At 38.8% G+C, this 18,988-nt stretch overlaps 2 protein-coding genes across 13 annotated transcripts in view; both read left to right on the top strand.

Annotated features, from left to right (window-relative positions):
- Nucleotides 1-18,988, top strand: part of LOC140916595 (X-linked retinitis pigmentosa GTPase regulator) — a 92,930-nt gene that overhangs the window by 44,666 nt on the left and 29,276 nt on the right. For all 12 annotated transcript variants that reach the window (XM_073358269.1, XM_073358298.2, XM_073358317.2 and 9 more), the window contains 3 exons: nt 2,224-2,410; nt 3,267-3,376; nt 6,923-6,988. In XM_073358269.1, coding sequence (XP_073214370.1) covers nt 2,224-2,410; nt 3,267-3,376; nt 6,923-6,988 — 363 coding nt within the window. The remainder of the gene's footprint in view (nt 1-2,223; nt 2,411-3,266; nt 3,377-6,922; nt 6,989-18,988) is intronic.
- LOC140916676 (uncharacterized) lies at nt 6,998-11,893 on the top strand. The gene has a single exon (XM_073358321.2). The coding sequence runs from the start codon at nt 7,984-7,986 to the stop codon at nt 9,964-9,966; it is 1,983 nt and encodes a 660-aa protein (XP_073214422.2). The 5' UTR covers nt 6,998-7,983; the 3' UTR covers nt 9,967-11,893.

Below are 18,988 nucleotides of genomic sequence, written 5' to 3'. Positions count from 1 at the left end.
AGAGGTCTATTGGATCTCTCCCCTCAAATCAGAGATATTATTTCCAGCTGGGACCTGAACCTAGTTCTTAATTGCCTCATGAAACATCCTTTTGAGCCACTAGCTGTGTGTTCTTTATTAAATTTATCAGTTAAGACAACTTTCCTGGTGGTCATCATGTCTGCCTTCAGGGTTGGAGAACTGAGGGCTTTAATGTCAGACTCCCCATTTATGGTATTCACCAGAGACAAAGTGTGCTGCAGCCCCTTTCAAAATTTTTACCTAAGGTGTCATCAGAATTTCATATTAAACTATTTATCTCCTCTTTCCCCCCACTCCCCTGCCAAACCACATTGATGTCAGGAAGCTATATTCTATATCCTAAATGTTAGGAGGGTATTAGCCTTTTATCTAGCTAGGACCAGGCTGTTTAGATCTAGATTGCTTGTATCCATTGCAGACAGAAACAGGGGATTGGTAATTTTGAAACAGAAGGTTATCAGAATGGATCTCCAGCTGTATTAAGGTCTGTTACAACCAAACTCAGGTTCAGTCTCCTTCAGGAATGATAGCACATTCCATAAGAGCACTATATAAAATCCGTAGCCTTACTTAAAGTCATACCAGTTGCAGAGATCTGTAGAGCATCAACATAGTCCTCTGTTCATACTTTTTCTAGCCATTATGCCTTCATTCCTGCTGCAAGATCAGATGCTGCAGTAGGCAATGCAGTTCTTTCCTCTGCTCTTAAGCTCCTGCCTCCTTAGGGGGTGCTGCTTGGGAGTCACCTGAAGTGGAGCACTCAGGGGGACGCTAATTGAAGGAGGAGAGGTTATTCACCCTGTGCAGTAACTGGAGTTCTTTGAGATGTGTGTTTCTGTAAGTGCTCCACTACCCGCCCTCCTTCCTTTCTGCTTTGGAGTCTCCCTGGTGGGACTTTATGGTGGAGAAGTAACTGAGGGTGATTCACTTGTGCAGCCCCATATAACTTGAGTGTGGGGCAGAAGGATGTGTAGGACGCATGTGCGGGCTGGACGGGCATTGCCATCAAAATTTCCAGTCAAAGGTGCAGGGCACAGGCACACCTGACGTAGAGCATCCACAGGGACACACATCTGGAAGAACTTCAGTTACTGCACAAGGTGAATAACCTCCTCTTATTTGATGATGGGGGAAAAATGGGTAATTGCCCTGTTTTGCTTTTTTATGATCTGTAGAGGCCTGAAATTTAACAATGTGTAAGAGCCTGAAGCTTTTTGTTCCTCTCTTTAGAGATATCAGGAATGTCGAATCTCACCTTCCCTGTTTTCCCAGAGGCTTCCTTTGGAGGCCCCTGAGAAGTAAATTAGGCAATTTCTTGGCTGTTTATCTAATGTGTGAGTTAAATAGGTGTTTGGTTTTTGTTTTCTTAACCTGAATAAAAATCACTTCCTCTTAAGTAATAAGGTTTTGCTTCCTTGATATCTGTGGTGTCATAAAACCACCAGTTCTCCAGTTGTCCATAGTGTCTTACAGGGGAAAAAAAAAACAGCATAGAGAACACTTGAATTTATAATATAAAAAACAGGAAAAGAAAACAGGGATGAGGTTAGCATTGGGGAGGAGAAACTTCTCCGGCCTTCTTTATACATCATGAAGAAACAGGAAATCACACAAGCCCATTTTTCTTCAGAAACTAGCTTCCAAGCTTTGTTTATGCTAAGCTCTGATGCTTTTATTATGTATAATGTAATGAAACATACTATAATATTTCTACAGATTCTTACATTTGAAAAGAGTGTAGAAATGTGCGAACCTTTGAATTTTGACCTGTTCAAATTACCTTTAGTTTAATATTAAAAAGATATATCCCTTGAAGGAGATTGTGCCCTTTTGATACCTTTGAATTTTGAAATCCAGTTTCCATTCTACAGAATGTAGATAAATACAAAATAAAGGGAAATATTCTATGTACTTAAATTGTGGATTAAATAAACTCTCATTCTTTTAAAATCATAATGGAAGCTTTTTTTATTGTTGCTTATTTTAAGATATTGCACAATTATTTGACTATTTTGTGGAAAGCATCAGCTTAATATACCTGTCCATTTTTTTAAGACTGTAAATAATTGACATGTACAAACAGCTTTTATCATACTTAATTACAGTATTTGCTAGGCAAATACTGTAATTAAAGTATGAGAAGGTGATATTCTCTTATCAGCCTCAGAATGTTCTCAACATTTTCTCAAATATTTTTTTAAGGAAAAATCTCCAGAACAGTTTTGTCGAATGGTGCGAACGTTACCTCCATTGGGAGAAGGCTCCCTAAAACCTTCTTTACGTGCTGCCAGCAACACTGTCCCACCCAATTTACCCACAACAAACCATCCTGATGTAACGGAAGCGAATACAAATAAAGCCATTGAATCAACTGTGGACTGCGAAACAGGTAAAACATGATGTTTCTGTTCATTGTTGTCTTTCAAGCGCTACATATATACTGTTTGTACTTTTGTGAGAGAAGCACTCATTTGAAGAAGGGATCTTCACAACTTGCGACTGAGCACTACACCTTTGTCTCAACCCAGTGTTGGCTGGTCAGACTCAGAGAGCACAAAAACAAGGGCTGGGAAGTAGTGCCTATGCTAGGCTGGGGAATCTGTTCCTCCCCAGCCCTTTTGTGGAAAAGATGTTTAAGGATTTCATGGGGGGGGGGCTAATTAAAAGAAAAAACAACTGCTATTGTTTATGTATAGTTCCTGCTAGCTAAAGACCTCAAACATACATGAGTTTAGCCTCACAACAGCCCTGTAAAGTAGGTAATTGTTACCCTCATTTTATAAATAAGGAAACCGCAGCACGGAGTGATTAAGTGACTTGTCCAAGACATTACATGTGTCTGTGGCAGAACTAGGAAGAGAACCTGGGTCTTTCCCAATTCTGTACCTTAATCACAAGACTCTTTCTTCCTTGGAAGTACAATATTACTAAAAGGCTCACCCAAAAGGAACTTTGCTCCAGATGCCTCTTTTGCATTGAAAATCTGCAAATACAAGCTGAGACCTGCAATGCCCTGGGATGCATTGGTCTGCTAGACTTCATCCTAGTCTTAATCTAAACTCATGTGGAGGAGCTGCCATCTGGGGTTAGGGGTTGGGGCATGTCTGGGAGCTAAGGCACCATCTGTATAAGGATAATAATACTTCCCTACCACTTAAGGGTGATGTTTGGCTTGCTATATATCACCTGCTCCAATTTATTGTACTTATTGTTTATACTTTTTATTTTCTTGTTTTATTTTTAAGAGGATCGGAAGCAGGAAAAAGATAAACCTGAAGAAAGTACCACAGAGGAAGATTCAGATAAGGAAAGTGATGACAGAAGCCTTGGAAACACAACTGATGTTCTAAATATGGTAAAATACCTACTACTAAATTGTGGCTTAGCAATCATTTTGAGGGAGAACATAGCAGTAAAATTGTTTGTATTATGGCTGTAATAAAAGTAGTCACCACACCTTGGTACCTCCAAGTTCTTGGGGCTCCCTTTATGCCAGCACAGACCCCAGTCTGGGGCATCTGTTACTACAAGGACCACAATCCCTTTATGTCCTTGGCATGTTTGCGTTAGTGGACTCCACCTCTTTGTTTTCCTCCTCAGAGAATAGGACCTTTCATGTCTCCCAGGATGGACAATTGGCATTTGTTCCTTGAATATTAAAAATTACATCCAAATTATAATTGTGTTTAAACCAGATGCCATTCATTCAAGAAAGAGAGAGAAGAAATAGATAAAAACAAAAAATAAAATGGTAGCATGAACTTTATTCTCATCTAAGCAAGAACGGCACAGAGCCCTGCTAAAATGTACTAGCCATCTTAGTTGCAAAGGCTGAAGGTTGGTAGTGATAATCATACTTACTGGTGTCTATATGTGAACCTCTTGCTTTTTCTTTTTCCTAATTGATTCATCATAGGAGCCTGTCATGGGGTGTGGCCCTCATAGCCAGACTGCCACCTCCTCCCAGTCGTGCTGGGGATTAGCTCAAGGCCAACACCCACGTCCCCACCCAGGCCTGCACACTGGCAATCTGTCTCTGCTCCCACATACGGCTCCTCTCTTCGCTTCCAGACCTGCAGCGTCCTCTTTGCAACTCAGCCCTCCATCCATGTCACCATCTGGGTTTCCCCCTTCTGGTGTGGGGGAGGTGTTGCAGGTTGGGTATCTCTGTCCAACAGTCCAGCCACTTCCCCAGTGGCAAGTGAGGGGGACAGGAGCCTGCTCACTACTCCAGGCCCCAATCCAGGAATCTGATAAATAGCAGCTTCCTGCTGCTCCACTGTAACCTCTGTCAATGTTGCTCTATTTCCCTGGTCAACTTCCCTGTGGTTCCAGCACTTCCTTCACCCTCACCTCAGGGCACTCAACTGCTCAGTCCCAGTAGCCAGCCACTGCTCTGTCCAAGGTGCTTACAGTTCTCTCAGCCTTCCAGGGATGCAGTCCTTACTCCCTGGGCTCCCAGCAGCAACTGCCCCTATTCTGTCCTGCAGCTCTTTTTTTATCTAAGCCTGCCAGGCCTGGATTGGTTGCTCCCAGCAACTCCTCCCTGATTGGCTGTGCTTCATGGAGCCTCTCTGGGCCACTCGGAAGACACCTCCATTGTTTCATCTGTGGCAGGGCCTGGTTAACCCCTTCTATGCCTGTGTGGGGTAGGCACCCCATTACAGCACTCATCAGGCTGTTGCTTTTGCATATATCTGAAAAATTTTGTGTCCCTGATGACAGGACGAAACTGTTTTATAGTCAGCCCGTCATTCTTTTTGTTCAAACACCCGCACCTGATCAAGACACCTAGCCATCCCTGTTTTACCAGGACAGTCTTGGTTTTTCACATGAGGTCCCTTAATCCTGAGGACTACTATAGAGATGCTTGAAATGTGCTGACCTCTCATTTCATCATTGAAAATATTTGGATATTTTTTTTATTACAAAAAGTTTGTTCAAGTGGCATTGGTATAAAATATTTTGTGTACCACTAATTCTCATCACACAGTGAGTGTTTCATGCTGCCATTGTTCAGGGCTGCAGCTTGTTATAATTTGTCATGTGACAACATTACTATGCAAAGGGAAGACAGAGGATTCTACCTTTTTTTTTTTAATATGCTCCTGGCACAGCTTTTTTGATACAGGTGGAGGAGATTAAAGAAAGGATCCCAAATATGGAGCATTTGAGTATTTCACAACCCTAAAACATGTTGCCATAATAGTTTTGGGGGGGTTTAAAATAATTTTTAATGTATCACCTACATATCTTTGCCTATCCTATCCAGGCATACTAGAACATGTCCCAGCCCCATCCATTGTTTAGGAATTGGTGAATCCAGATCAGCATTATGGAGAGGCAATAGTGTAGTTTTTTTTACTTCAGGGGACTTAAGCATATGTTTAAGTGCTGGGCTGAATTGATGCCATAGTGAACATACTGTATCTATGTTCCTAAATGTGCTGTGGTTGATGCAGTACTTTGCAGGAGCCATTATTAGTTTGGCCAGAGTTCCTTGCTAATTTAATCATTTAAAATTTTTAAAAAAGTCTAGTCATTTACATACAAAAAAAGAAAAAAATATTTAAAAAATAAAATAATTTTTCCCCCAATAGTGCTCCATAGATAATATTTTGGGAATTTCTTCTGTAAAGCAAAATAGATATAGTAGCTCGGGAATAAGAGAGAGAGGTTTACTTTTTTTTTAAATATACCATATTTGTAAAAGAATGGTGAAAATACTCCATACATATTTGGTGTAAAAATTGCCAAATATACAAATTAAAATAGGTCTTGAAGAATTTACTGACACATGAAGAAATCTCTTTAAACTATCTTGCATTCATCATGCACTGTCTGTATGCCAGGCATATTTTCACTTTTTTTTTTTTTGTATACTGGGTTGTGAACAAATTCAGAAATACCTTTCTGTTAAGAGACTGATATAGAAGTAGTAGAAATATATTTTTAAATAGCGTTTTGAAAAGATATCTGTTTCAGGAAAATGTATCAAGACGGAAATAGAAACAATTATTCTTCCTGGTGCTAAATTATCTGTTTACAGCACCAGCTACTCCAATTCTAAATGGCAGCAGTGACTGTTTTTTGTGGGCCCCAAAGGCATGAAAAGCCTTGGTGGTGTTTTTTTGATGGCGTTAGTAGAAAGGATATGTGGGTATTTATATTTTTAAAAAGCTCTCTTAGAAACTAAAATGTTGTTGGTTCAGGGGAAAATCAGCAGTTCTGTACATGGTTCTGATCATAGGATTAGGTGTTAGTTACTGCCATTCAATTGGAGATTGATCTTGTTGCAGCGGTGACAGATTTCCTTTCTAAAAGAGAATTGATTGTGACCATGGGAGAAAATGAGGATCCCCCCCTTTTCATATTTAAGTAAAAAAGGCACTACACTAGTGGTCATACATCTGTGATGCATGGAGGGTGGCTTCAAAGTATACTTATAGTTGGTTACAGAATGGTGAACTGTTGGTTCATTAAAAGCTGAATTGAACTGTTTGCTAAAAATGGTTCAGATTCAATCAGAATCTTGATTCAGATTCAAGATCACCTGAATGAGCCCAGTGTGAATATACTGGAGACCTCTTAAATGTCATCTTGTAGCTTAAAGAAAAGGAGGACTTGTGGCACCTTAGAGACTAACCAATTTATTAGAGCATAAGCTTTCGTGAGCTACAGCTCACTTTATTTTTAAATGGTGTGATGGATTTAGTATATTGATAATTGAACAATAGAATACATTTATTCACAGCAGTTTTAATTACAATTTAATTGACAGGGTTAATGTTTTGGGAAATGTTTTAGATCCTCTGAAGAAACGTATTAAATGTAAATAAGGTATCATTCTTATTCATTAATTTACATTTCATTCTTTAATTTGTATCCTCATTCTTTTCAGACACATATGATGAGACTGAATCCCAGTGACCAGTCCTTAAAATTAACACCAGTTCAAAAACAAAAGGTACTGTAATTAATCATGTTTGAAATGTAGAAAATGTATAACTCTCTTCATAGGGCGCCGTCTTTTTTTCTTTCTCTCTTTCGCTCCTAACTCTCATAAAGTAAACCTCAATTTCCATAGACTACTTCCTACATTAAATGTTTAGGCCTGGATCCTGCAAACGGCTCCACTTGGTAGAACCCTGAGCTTGCAAGGAAATCACTGGGGCTCTGTGCAGATGCAGGGATCTGTCTGCTTGGAGCAGTTTGAGATGAGACATTATAATATTACTGCAATTGAAGGGGCAGTATACTGTAACTTACATTATACATTTGTAACATATAGTAATGATAATTTGCCTTTTACTTGATTGCTGATACTAGAATATTTGGATTAAAATCCAGGTCAAAATATATGTAAAGTAACCATGTTTACAAAATGCTGGATGTAATTTTACAGTAAAATGTAATGATTCACTGGGCAATAATACTTTTATCACATTATAAAGTTGAGACTTCTGTATTACCATCCTGTATTAATTTTAAAGTGATAACTGAATTTTGATATTAGGGGTACATCAATATCAGCTCATAATCTTATATTTCAAAATTGATTACACAAAATATGATTGATAAATGGAGTATATAAAAAGAAAAATTTAAATTTAAGCCAAAAAAGACAAAGTAGCTTTAGGTCAATAGTAAATACATTGACCGTGGAATAGGGAGAGTGCATTTAACCTACTCAATAAGTGTTTCATTCTTTAAACATTATGTATTGTTTAAATTAATTTTATTTGGAATATTCCGTATTTTATGCCATTTTTTTTAGTCCTATCAAACAAATCTTTTCAGATGTGTCTATAGTCTTTTCCATTTGTTCTCATTTAATTTGTTCTTAATGCTTTCCTTCTTTCTTTTTAATTTTCTGCTTTTCATGTGGAATAGAAGAACAATAAAAATGTGAAACTGAAAAGTGATGGTAAGGGTGGGTTGAAAAAGACTAATCTTAATTTCATGCAGGAGGGTTCAAAATCAACTGATGGTTCTTTGCAAAAGCAGTCTTTAAATTCAGTGTCTCATGGAAATGGTTCAGATCTAGAATGCCGTGATTATGATGCCTTTGTGGGGAAAATTAAGGCTAATAACAGGTATATAAAAGATAAACTAGAACAGGCATATACTATTAGCAAACTGAAGTCTGATGTTCAGCAAACTGTTAAACATCAACTCAAATTAGTGAAAAGGAAGAAAGACTATGCAGGAAATCTTAAACCTAGAATACAAGACACATCTTATGGTCTCTCCAGTGATAAGACTAAAGAATTATTGTTTTCCACTGAAAAGTTAAAAAAAGCTATTAAATCTAAGCACCCCCCTAAAACAGATGTACTGACTTCTGCAGCGAGTAACAAACCAGTGACCATTTCAGTAACTGCACAAAAACCAAAACCTGGTAAACGAGAAAGTAAAGATGCAGTGGATGAAGTTAGGACATCTGACAAATATGGAGAAATATATGTCAGAGGGGAAGAAAGTAATGAAGAACAGAGAGAACTTAAGAAAAAGGAGAAATTCATTAAACAAATAGCAGTAACTGTGTCATCATCTTCAAGTGAGGAAAGTAGTAATGATTTTGCGAAATATGTACTTCAAAGGAGAAGAATGCGCAAGGATCGTTATAAAGACACAGGAACCCAGAAGAAAATAGAAGCAGTAGAAAATGTGAATGATTTAGAAGAAAGAGATACTGAGACAGAAGAAGAGCAAGATACAAATAAACAAAGAGAGAGTGCAGAAGAGACCAATATGAAAAGCGTGAGTGAAGAGGAAACAAAAGTGAAAAAGTTTGATGATAAACCTGATGAGGCCCCACAGCAAGATGCTAAGAATGAAGAATTTAATCAGGCAGAGAAGAGTGAAGAAAGTGAAATGGGAATGAAAGAGGGTGAAAGTGAAAAGGAGAACCAAGATGAAAACCCTAATAGTGAAGTAGAATCTGGAGAGGAGGAAGATGAAAATGAGGTTAGAAAAGATGATGATGATACCTCAATAGTAAGCGATGGAGATGAAGAGGAGAAAGGTAATGGAGAAGAAAGTGAAAAATCTGAAGCACAGTATGAAGCGGAAGGTGATCATGAGAGAAAGGCAAAGGCTGAAGAGAATCATCACAGAAGAGGCACAGAGGAGAGAAGTCAAGAGTGTAATTTTAAAGAGGAAGAAACAGTGGGCAAGAGAGAAGAGGAGAAGAGAGATGAGTCAGTAGGAGGAAAGGAGGGTAAATGTAAGGAGGAGCAGAGTGAAGACACAGAAGTGGAGGCTGAGAGTGAGGGTGGAGAAGAGGATGAAGACAGTGAAAGGGAGGAAGAGGGAGGTGAAGGCGAGGGAGAGGAGGAGGATGAGGAAGAGGAAGAGGAAGAGGGGGAGGATGGGGAGGGAGAGGAGGAGGATGAGGAAGAGGAAGAGGGGGAAGATGAGGAGGAAGGGGAGGAGGAGGAGGAGGGGGAGGGGGAAGATGAGGGGGAGGAGGATGAGGAGGAGGAGGGGGAGGGGGAGGATGAGGGGGAGGAGGATGAGGAGGGGGAAGATGAGGAGGATGAGGAGATGGAGGGGGAGGGGGAAGATGAGGAGGATGAGGAGGGGGAGGGGGAGGGGGAAGATGAGGGGGAGGAGGATGAGGAGGTGGAAGGGGAGGGGGAGGGGGAAGATGAGGGGGAGGGGGAGGAGGAGGTGGAAGGGGAGGGGGAAGATGAGGAGGGGGAGGAAGGAGAGGGAGAAGATGAGGGGGAAGAAGGGGAGGAAGAGGAGAATGTTGGAGAAAAAATCAAAGAAAATAAGCCTCTGCAAAGACATAATAAAAACAGAAAGCAGGAGAAGAAAGAAAGTGCTGTACAGAGCTCTAAACAGAAAGTAAGGACTAAACAACATGTAGTGAATGGATTACACAATTCAGAACAATTTTGGAACAATGTGCTACCTCATTATTTGACACTAAAATAGTACAGGATGCTGGAGATTTACTTTAAACAGATTCATTCAGGATATTGTTGTGCCATACCAAGTTTATTTAGCTATAATACTTTTTTTTAAAGTGATTTTTTAAAAAAAATTAATCACAATAAATGTATTATATTAACATCAAGTGCCAGTTTCCTAAAGGGCTACAGAAAACATTTAAGAGTTTGGTGACCTTTATCAGACCAAATTATCAGATATAAATTCTGGTGAAATCACTTTCATCTTTACTGTGTACAACACTATTACAGATACAGAAAGTGATTCCCTGAGACAAAGCATTTGCTTGACACAAATTTTGTCATAATTTTAGGATGATGGCATGTATTATGTCTTGTAACAATGTAATTTTAATTGCCTTTTTAATCAGATTTCTGGAGCTGAAACATTTAATTTTGATTATGGGGTAACTAACATGTTGATGTGCCTTATATGAATGGAATATCAATAAATCATAAAAATTCAATTTTGAGAAATATATCAACAGTGTTCTTTTCCTTTTAATTTCTAGTAGGCCAATGTATTCATTTGTTCTTATAGACAAATAGTTTGTTAGAAAATTCCAGATAAGTCCAAGAAAAGACAGTGCCAGTATGTGGTCAGTACTTGGTTTCTGTAAACTGAGGCCTTGATGTTTCAAAAGGACTTCAGCTTAGTCTCTGATTCTAGTGCCAACATGCAATTGTGTGCTAAAAAATATGAGCACAAAATCAGGGGCCTCTGAAAATCTGAACCCAAATGTATTTGTGGTTAAAGTATATCCAGTTAGTGATAACAAAACTATTTAATTATTAGAGGCAATTCACCTCAGATCCATACAGAGCCATGAAATGTTTCTTCATTCTTATTTACTTGTTGAGCACTGTTAATGTACTCTGTGCCATACATTACAGAGAAGACATGGTCCCTGCCTCATAGAGCGCATCAGATAGGCACCCAATACCCCTAGGTAACAAAGGACTGGGAATTTGGATCACAAAGGTCTTGATCCTGCAAACACACAAATGCTTAATTTTACTGCAAGTGGGACTACTCACAGTACTAAAATAAAGCATGTGGGTACTGTTTGCAGGATCGGGGCCTAAGTGATGAAAGGAAGATGTAGTAAATCAAGAATCTAGATGAAATAGAATGGAAATTGCCATAAAAGATCTAGATGGCTGAAAAGACAATTTTTGGAATTTCTAAAAGATTTGGTGTTCCCCTAAACTCTAAATAATCATAGTTCCCCTTTTTTCAATTTTTGAAACTCTTAGCAAATAATTTTTAAAGGATTTGCACTATGTTTGTAATGGTGCGTCTGGTGAGGGGAAGGGAAAAATAGGTGGTTTTGTCATCCAGCATTTTCCTTAGTACTTGCGTACCATATTGGTGGCCACTATAGGAAACCCTAAAGTAGACAAATCTCTGTTAACCAACCTGAGTGGTCTTGACAGTCTCTGAAGAGAGTTCCTTCAATCTCTCTTTCAAAATGAGGACAAGAGGAGGAAGAGGAAATCAAAATGCATGGGGGAGGGGCGTGGGATTAACAGATGTCAAGCAGTAAAAATGTTAATTAGCACTTGTATTGTGGTTATGAAACATTTTTTTAAAATTTTTGTTTTGTAACATCTTGGTATTAAAATGTTTTAATTCATTGTCTCCAGATTTATTTCCAAAAAAGGCTGTAGTAATTTAGTAATAAGAACAGGCATACTGGGTCAGACCAAAGGTCCATCTAGCTCAGTATCCTGTCTTCCGACAATGGCCAATGCCAGGTGCCCCAGAGGGAATTAACAGAACAGGTAACCATCAACTGATCCATTCCCTGTTGCCCATTCCCAGCTTCTGGCAAACAGAGGCTAGGGACACATCCCTGCCATTCTGGCTAATAGCCATTGATTGACCTATCCTCCATGAAAATCACCAAACGCCAATAGATCTTGATCAGCTATACTATTTGTTCTCCTGTTTTTCAGTCAGTCACTCATTCCTTTTCACAAGCTTCAGAAGATATTTTCACTATCACTAATGTGAGTTTGTCCAATGACTTTCACAACCTAATTAGTTTTGTGGTTTTGAATTTTGCCTCTGAAAACATAGCCGTTGTAAATTTCTGAATTTTCTAGATTGCGCTGTTCAAGGTAAAGTCCTCAAAATGAAATGAACTCCAAATTCAACTGTCTCTAGCTCAGGTGCATACATAATGTTGATCTGTAGACCTTATTGGTTTGGTATCAGTGTGTGTAAATCTTGGTAAAGGGGTGCATATATGAATTCTGACATCAAAGCAGAGTGGCCTGTGTAAATAGTATGTATGTTGCACAACAGAATAAATTACTGGTTGAGGAACTGAAAACAGACTTCTCTAATGATGGAGTTTCATTTATATTGCTTAAGTGCTGCAAAAGCATCACTGAACTGTTCTGAAAATATTTAGATACATTGCTAACCTGATCTCAGGTGATGCATTATCAGTCCTAGAATATTGCTGTGATTTAACTTAGGGTAATGCTGAAAAGAGATTTGTATAGGACTGAAACTGTTTTTTTAGACTGAACACCTGGCATAGTTACAACAAACCCTAATCGTTTCCTTTCAGGCCCCTAACTATATGTGTTATGTCTGGTGATAGATACTGGAGAGTCTTCTTTAGTTTAGGCGATGAGCTATTGCTTTTGAGGCCAATGATCTCTAGTCCAAATCCAGGCAGGAACTGATTCTTCACTGACCGCTAGAACGTTGCTTTCAAGCCACAGCCTGTGTAAGTGGAGTCCCCCACCTTGTTGAAGTGGGGAACACAGTTTTCTACATCCATTACGAAGGAGTAGTGCTTGGCCCCGCCCCGCCCCTTCCCAAGGCTTCCAGGGGGAGAAGGGAAGCTAAGTCATGGCCTCATCTCCTCCCTGGTTTGGGGAGCTGCAAGAGCAAATAATCTCTTCTCCTTGGAGTGCAGGGATTACTATTGTGAATGGCTTTTGTACAACCATGCGGTGGGAGGGGGAAGCTTCTTTTTGACCAGCCATCATCTGGGCCTGACTGGATAGGGATGCATTAGAGCGAAGAAACTGATTTAATATTGCTATGTGGATCTCTCCTTTTGAAGGGGAATAAGCACATTAAAGCTGCAGCACTTCTAAGGGTCTTCCAAGGAACTGTTACATAAACTGAACAACACACCAACGTTACTGGGCTCTTGTGCGACTTCTAACTTCATTAACATAACTGGAACTGACACCTGCTGAGCCCTGCTCAAAGTTTCATACCGTCATTCAGTTGTATAGTATTTCCCTGGCAATACTATGATAGTTCAGTCTGGGTTAAGTATTCCTTAGCGGATGCACAAAGATTTATGTGCAGGACTTAAGCAGCACTATAGCAGTACTTCTGAAATCCTCTTTAGCAGACTGAAAATTTTGAAAGAGTTGTCATCCCTTCATACTTCCAAACTTATTTAAATTCAACAAAAGTAAGTTTTGGCATGACTTTATCTGAAAATGCCAATATACTTAAACATAGTCATTTATTCAGAAAGTTCTACCTTTTAGTAAACTTTACAGTCAATGCCGATTACCAAAACCATGGAAAATATGTCATACAGACTGGAGAAGATGTTTATGTATTTTACTCTTTTCAGCTTTTCTCATTTATGAAGGCAAATTGCTATACCTTAGGACAGCAGTTCTCAGGGGCCACAGGGGCCACAAGCAGGTTTCAGGGGGTCCCCCAAAATAAACCAGAGAGCAGGGCCAACGTTAGACTCCCTGGAGCTCAGGGTAGAAAGCTGAAGCCCAAGATGTGGGGCTGAAGCCAAAGCCCAAGCAGCTCAGCTTTGCAGGGCCCCCTGTGGTGTGGGGCCACAGACAGTTGCCCTGCTTGCTACCCCTTATGCCAGCCCTGGCTTTTAATCTGCTGGATATGCAGAAAAACAGCTGTTGTGGCACAGGCGGGCCGTGGAGGTTTTTATAGCATGGGGGCGGGGAGGGGCCTCAGAAAGAAAAAGGTTGAGAACCCCTGCTATAGGAGGCATTTTAAAATGTCAGCTTCCCCCTTTTTGGTGGCTGTAGAATGCCATATTGGGGCCTTCTGTGCTGCTGTCCTTTTCAACATAGACAGTTTATGTGTTGCCCCAGGTTGTGGGGCTGTCTTGGGTTTGTCTACACTTAAGCGGGGAGTGAGTCTCTCATCCCGGGTAGACAGACTCGTGCTAGTGGTGCTCTAGCTAGCATGCTAAAAGTAGCAGCGTGGGCATTGCCATTCAGGCTCTTGAGTCTGAGATTGAGCCCCACCCTTAACAGCCACATTGCCATTTTTAATGTACTAGCTCAGCTCATGCACTAGGCTGGGAGGCGTGCTTCCAACTCCAGTGTGGACAACTACAACCCCTCCACCAGGTCTGAGGGGAAGTCAAGTTGCTAGCTCCTTAAGTCCACCCTTTTTTTCAGACAAAAATGCTCTAATTTTGAAGAGGATGTGCTGTATTTTTCATAGTAATAATGTAGTTGAATTCTCATTCTTAAGAGCAAAACTCACCCTTTACTATGGAATGACGAGCAGTGCTTCTGTAATGTGTCATTTGGACAACTGTCACTGACACAAGATAGACTCCACTGAGTATGCCCAAGGTATTGTTTATTGAGGAGCATAAACAGGTTTGTGGGTAAAATTGTTAGTAAATGGCCCAAGAAGGTACTTAACTTTGTTTTCTCTTTTCTCTATTAATTTAGCAACAATTTTTTGGTCATGAGCGAGCCTTTAAGAATGATCTTTTTAAAAAAAAGAAAATGGTTTTTCTGGGTTTTTTTAGTTTCTTTTCTTTCTTTTCTTTTCTTAAATCACTCTTGGCTGAAAAATTGTAGCTAGCTTTAGTTTCTGTTTCAATCAGGAATTTAAAATAACTCTTTGGGCTCTTCAGGCCACATGACACAACATTCCTCACCCTCAGAATTGCCAACAGTTTATACATTTATAAACTTTAAGATAAACAGAACTTTATTTTTGTTGGTTCAACATGTGAATAAAACTTAGTTATTCTTGGATAAGTACATAAGAATAGTAAGTACATTTTGTACCTTGTTTTTCCTACTGCATGAATATCTTGTGGACCATTGTTTAAATACAAAAGAAAGAGAACAAAAGTTGAGCATCTTACTTTTCCTTTTTTCTCGGGCTGTCGAGTAATTACAAACATTAATCACGATTAATTGCGTGATTAAAAAATCAATCATGCGATTAATCACACTGTTAATAATAGAATACCAAATATTTAAATATTTTGGATGTTTTCTACATTTTCAAATATATTGATTTGAATTATAACACAGAATACAAAATGTACAGTACTCACTTTACATTTATTTTTTATTACAAATATTTGCACTGTAAAAACAAAAGAAATATTTTTCAATTCACCTAATAAAAGTACTGTAGTGCAATTTCTTTATCATGAAAGTTGAACTTACAAATGTAGAATTATGTACAAAAAAACCCTGCATTCAAAAATAAAACAGTGTAAAACTTTAAAGCCTACAAGTCCACTCAGTTCTATTTCTTGTTCAGCCAATTGCTCAGACAAACAAGTTTGTTTACATTTGTGGGAAAGAATGCTGCCTGCTTCTTGTTCACAATGTCACGTGAAAATGAGAATAAGTGTTCTCATGGCACTGTTTTAGCCAGCGTCGCAAGATATTTACATGCCAGATGCACTAAAGATTCATATGTCCCTTCATGCTTCAACCACGATTCCAGAGGACTTGTATCCATGCTGATGACAGGTTCTGCTCGATAACAATGTAAAGCAGTGCAGACCAACGCATGTTCATTTTCATCATCTGAGTCAGATGCCACCAGCAGATTTTCTTTTTTGGTAGTTGGGGTTCTGTAGTTTCTGCATCTGAGTGTTGCTCTTTTAAGACTTCTGAAAGCATGCTCCACATCTCATCCCTCTCAGATTTTGGAAGGCACTTGAGATTCTTAAACCTTGGGTCAAGTGCTGTAGCTATCATTAGAAATCTCACATTGGTACCTTCTTTGCGTTTTGTCAAATCTGCAGTGAAAGTTTTCTTAAAACAAACAACATGCTGGGTCATCACCCTAAACTGCTAAACATGAAATATATGGCAGAATGCGGGTAAAACAGAGCAGGAGACATGTAATTCTCCCCCAAGGAGTTCAGTCACAAATTTATTTAATACATTATTTTTTTAACAAGTGTCCTCCACATGGACGCATGTCCTCTGGAATGGTGGCTGAAGCATGAAGGGGCATATGAATGTTTAGTATATCTGGCATGTAAATACCTTGCAATGCTGGCTACAAAAATCCCATTAGAACGCCTGTTCTCGCTTTCAGGTGAGATTGTAAATAAGAAGTGCGCAGCATTATCTCCCGTAAATGTAAACACACTTGTTTGTCTTAGCAATTGGCTGAACGAGAAGCAGGACTGAGTGGACTTGTAGGATCTAAAATTTTTCATTGATTTTGAGTGCAGTTATGTAGCAAAAAAAATCTACATTTACACGATAAAGAGATTGCACTACAGTAGTTGTATGAGGTGAATTGAAAAATACTGTTTCTTTTGTTTATCATTTCTACAGTGCAAATATTTGTAATAAAAAATAATATAAAATGAGTTGTTAACTTTGTATTCTGTGTTGTAATTGAAAACAATATATTTGAAAATGTAGAAAAACATCCAAAATATTTAATAAATTTCAATTGGTATTCTATTGTTTAACAATGCGATTAAAACTGTGATTAATCATGAATAATTCTTTTAATCGTGATTATTTTTGAGTTAATTGTGCGCATTAACTGCGATTGACAGCCATACTTTTTTCATTACTTTAATTTTCATAAACAAGCCAGATACTTGTCTTAGACATGATGGCCTTACATCTGTCTGGGCTTTTGTTTTAAAGTTATCATGATATCCTACTTCTTAGCCTTGTATAGTCTACTCCAGCCTCTTTCTGGGTTGCTTTACTCATGAGAAGTCTGTAGATAAAGTTGCTTTTTCTTTTAAAGAAAGAAATCAGTCAAAGACTGGGTAACTGCCACAGTAAATGACATGGTTAACCAATGACAGACAAACCCACAATAAAAACCTCTAAAATGGCATATGCAAGCATTGATATGTATAAAAGTTAATGTGACAAATAGTGCTTTAGTTAGATTAAAGGTGGGATTTCCAAAGGGGCCTCAGCAAGCCCAAACCCCATTAACTCTCATTGAAGCTCCTTTGAAATCCCAGTCTGAATAAGTTTCACTTTACATAGAGTTAGATTTTAACTTCAAATCACAGCCTGCATTTGGGGAATTTGAAGAAAACGCTGCTGCAAAAGCCTCTGGAGCTATGGTGGCTGGACTGCCCCAGAATTCTTCACGGGGCTTTAGGAAGAGTACATGATGAAAAGGCAGCTTGATCACCTTTTGCAAGCATTCCATGTATACGGTCCCCCTGACTTTGTGCCAGGTCAGCTCTACGGGCCAGAACTAGCTTGGAGCAGTCTTTATGGCTGATTACTGTCACCTTCTTCCCTTCCTAACTTATGCAGGACCATACTCTGGCCCACAATCTTCTTCTGTGATACAGTATGAGAACTTCAAATGATATAATTTTATATGCAAAGTATTCTATTTGTGTGACGCAACAAGAAATAATTTCAGCATTTCTTTTGGCTTTGCCCCAAGATTTAAGATGTCTGCACTAAAATGGTGTTTTATCTTGTATAGCTTGATTTTTGCTGTATACCTGATGTTTATATATAGGAAACCTAAATAAGAAGGGACTGCGGTAATATGGAAATATGCATTTTGAAGCTGTAAATATGTTTTGAACTATCCATTACGATTTCAACAGAATTTGTGACATTATTTCTAATTTTAGAATAAATATCAAATAAAAGTATCCTGACATCTGTTTACCATACTGCTGCTACATTGGAAATGCACCTAGAGTCTGATTCTGCATCCACTGAAGTCAGTGACAGCATTGCCATTGACTAAATTTGGTATAGGATCGACCCCATATATAGCAAATTGCGTGAACACCTAACAATCTAGTCAGTTGTGAGATCTGTACATTTTAATGGAATGTACAGAAGCTGATGTACACTAACAAACTGTCTCTTTTGAAATTCATTTCTAGCAGTGCAGTGCAAATATATGAATGTTTGGGATCATGGCAGTATGTGAGCAACTGAGCCAAATGTTTTGATTGTGCAATTTGGAAATCTCCAGTGTTATCCTGAGTTACATTTTGCAATATGTTCTTGATTTGGAGACGCTCACCGAGCCCAGAATGTGATTGTACACTTAAACCTAGGCTTTTGTATGTGAAAATATTTGGATGAGGTATGGGTATTTTTGTTTCAGAAAAACTAATTTGTACTGCTGAGAACTTCATAGGTTATTATTAGTCTATAGCAAAAAGACAAAACAAGTATGCTTGATCACTGTTTCATTTAGAGATTTATAACCGTTCCCATTGCATCCTTAATTAGGAATTTTATGCTCAGGATCCCAAGGCTGAGTCCATTATCTTTTATATCCTTGCAATCATTTAGAGTAAAGAACACTTAGATAAAATCCAGGGATCTGGAGTGGAATTTTCAAACACACCTCGGATACTTAACAACAACAGAATCTCAAGAACCCATTCCTTGTTGTTGGAGACCTAGATATCAGACTTCTGAATAACCAGAATTTTATATTGAACCGTGAAGATTGGCATATTCCCTCTTGGAGAAAGATCAGCCATGTTTGCCCTCAGTTGTGATTGCTTTCCTGCCTATGAGCCCTCCACTGCCATACTGTGTCCCAGATTATGTAAGGCTTTATAGACTGTAACCAATATTCTGAACTGCACCTGGAAATGGACAAGTAGAAAATGCAGAGCATAAATCATTCGTTACATACTCAGAATGTAACTGATACCCTACTAAAGTGATGATTCTCTGTGGTCCATGCTTTTAGCTTCCAGGTGCTTATCAAAGGTAGCTTCAAATAGGACACATTGTATTAATCA

Source organism: Lepidochelys kempii, chromosome 1 (genome assembly GCF_965140285.1).
Source record: "Lepidochelys kempii isolate rLepKem1 chromosome 1, rLepKem1.hap1, whole genome shotgun sequence".
NCBI lineage: Eukaryota > Metazoa > Chordata > Testudines > Cheloniidae > Lepidochelys > Lepidochelys kempii.
Note: the sequence above shows the minus strand (reverse complement) of the source record. Positions and strands in the feature narration are given on the sequence as shown.

Excerpts from the sequence above, each read along its gene's own strand:
- LOC140916676 (XM_073358321.2), top strand. The coding sequence starts at position 7,984 with ATGCAGGAGGGTTCAAAATCAACTGATGGTTCTTTGCAAAAGCAGTCT.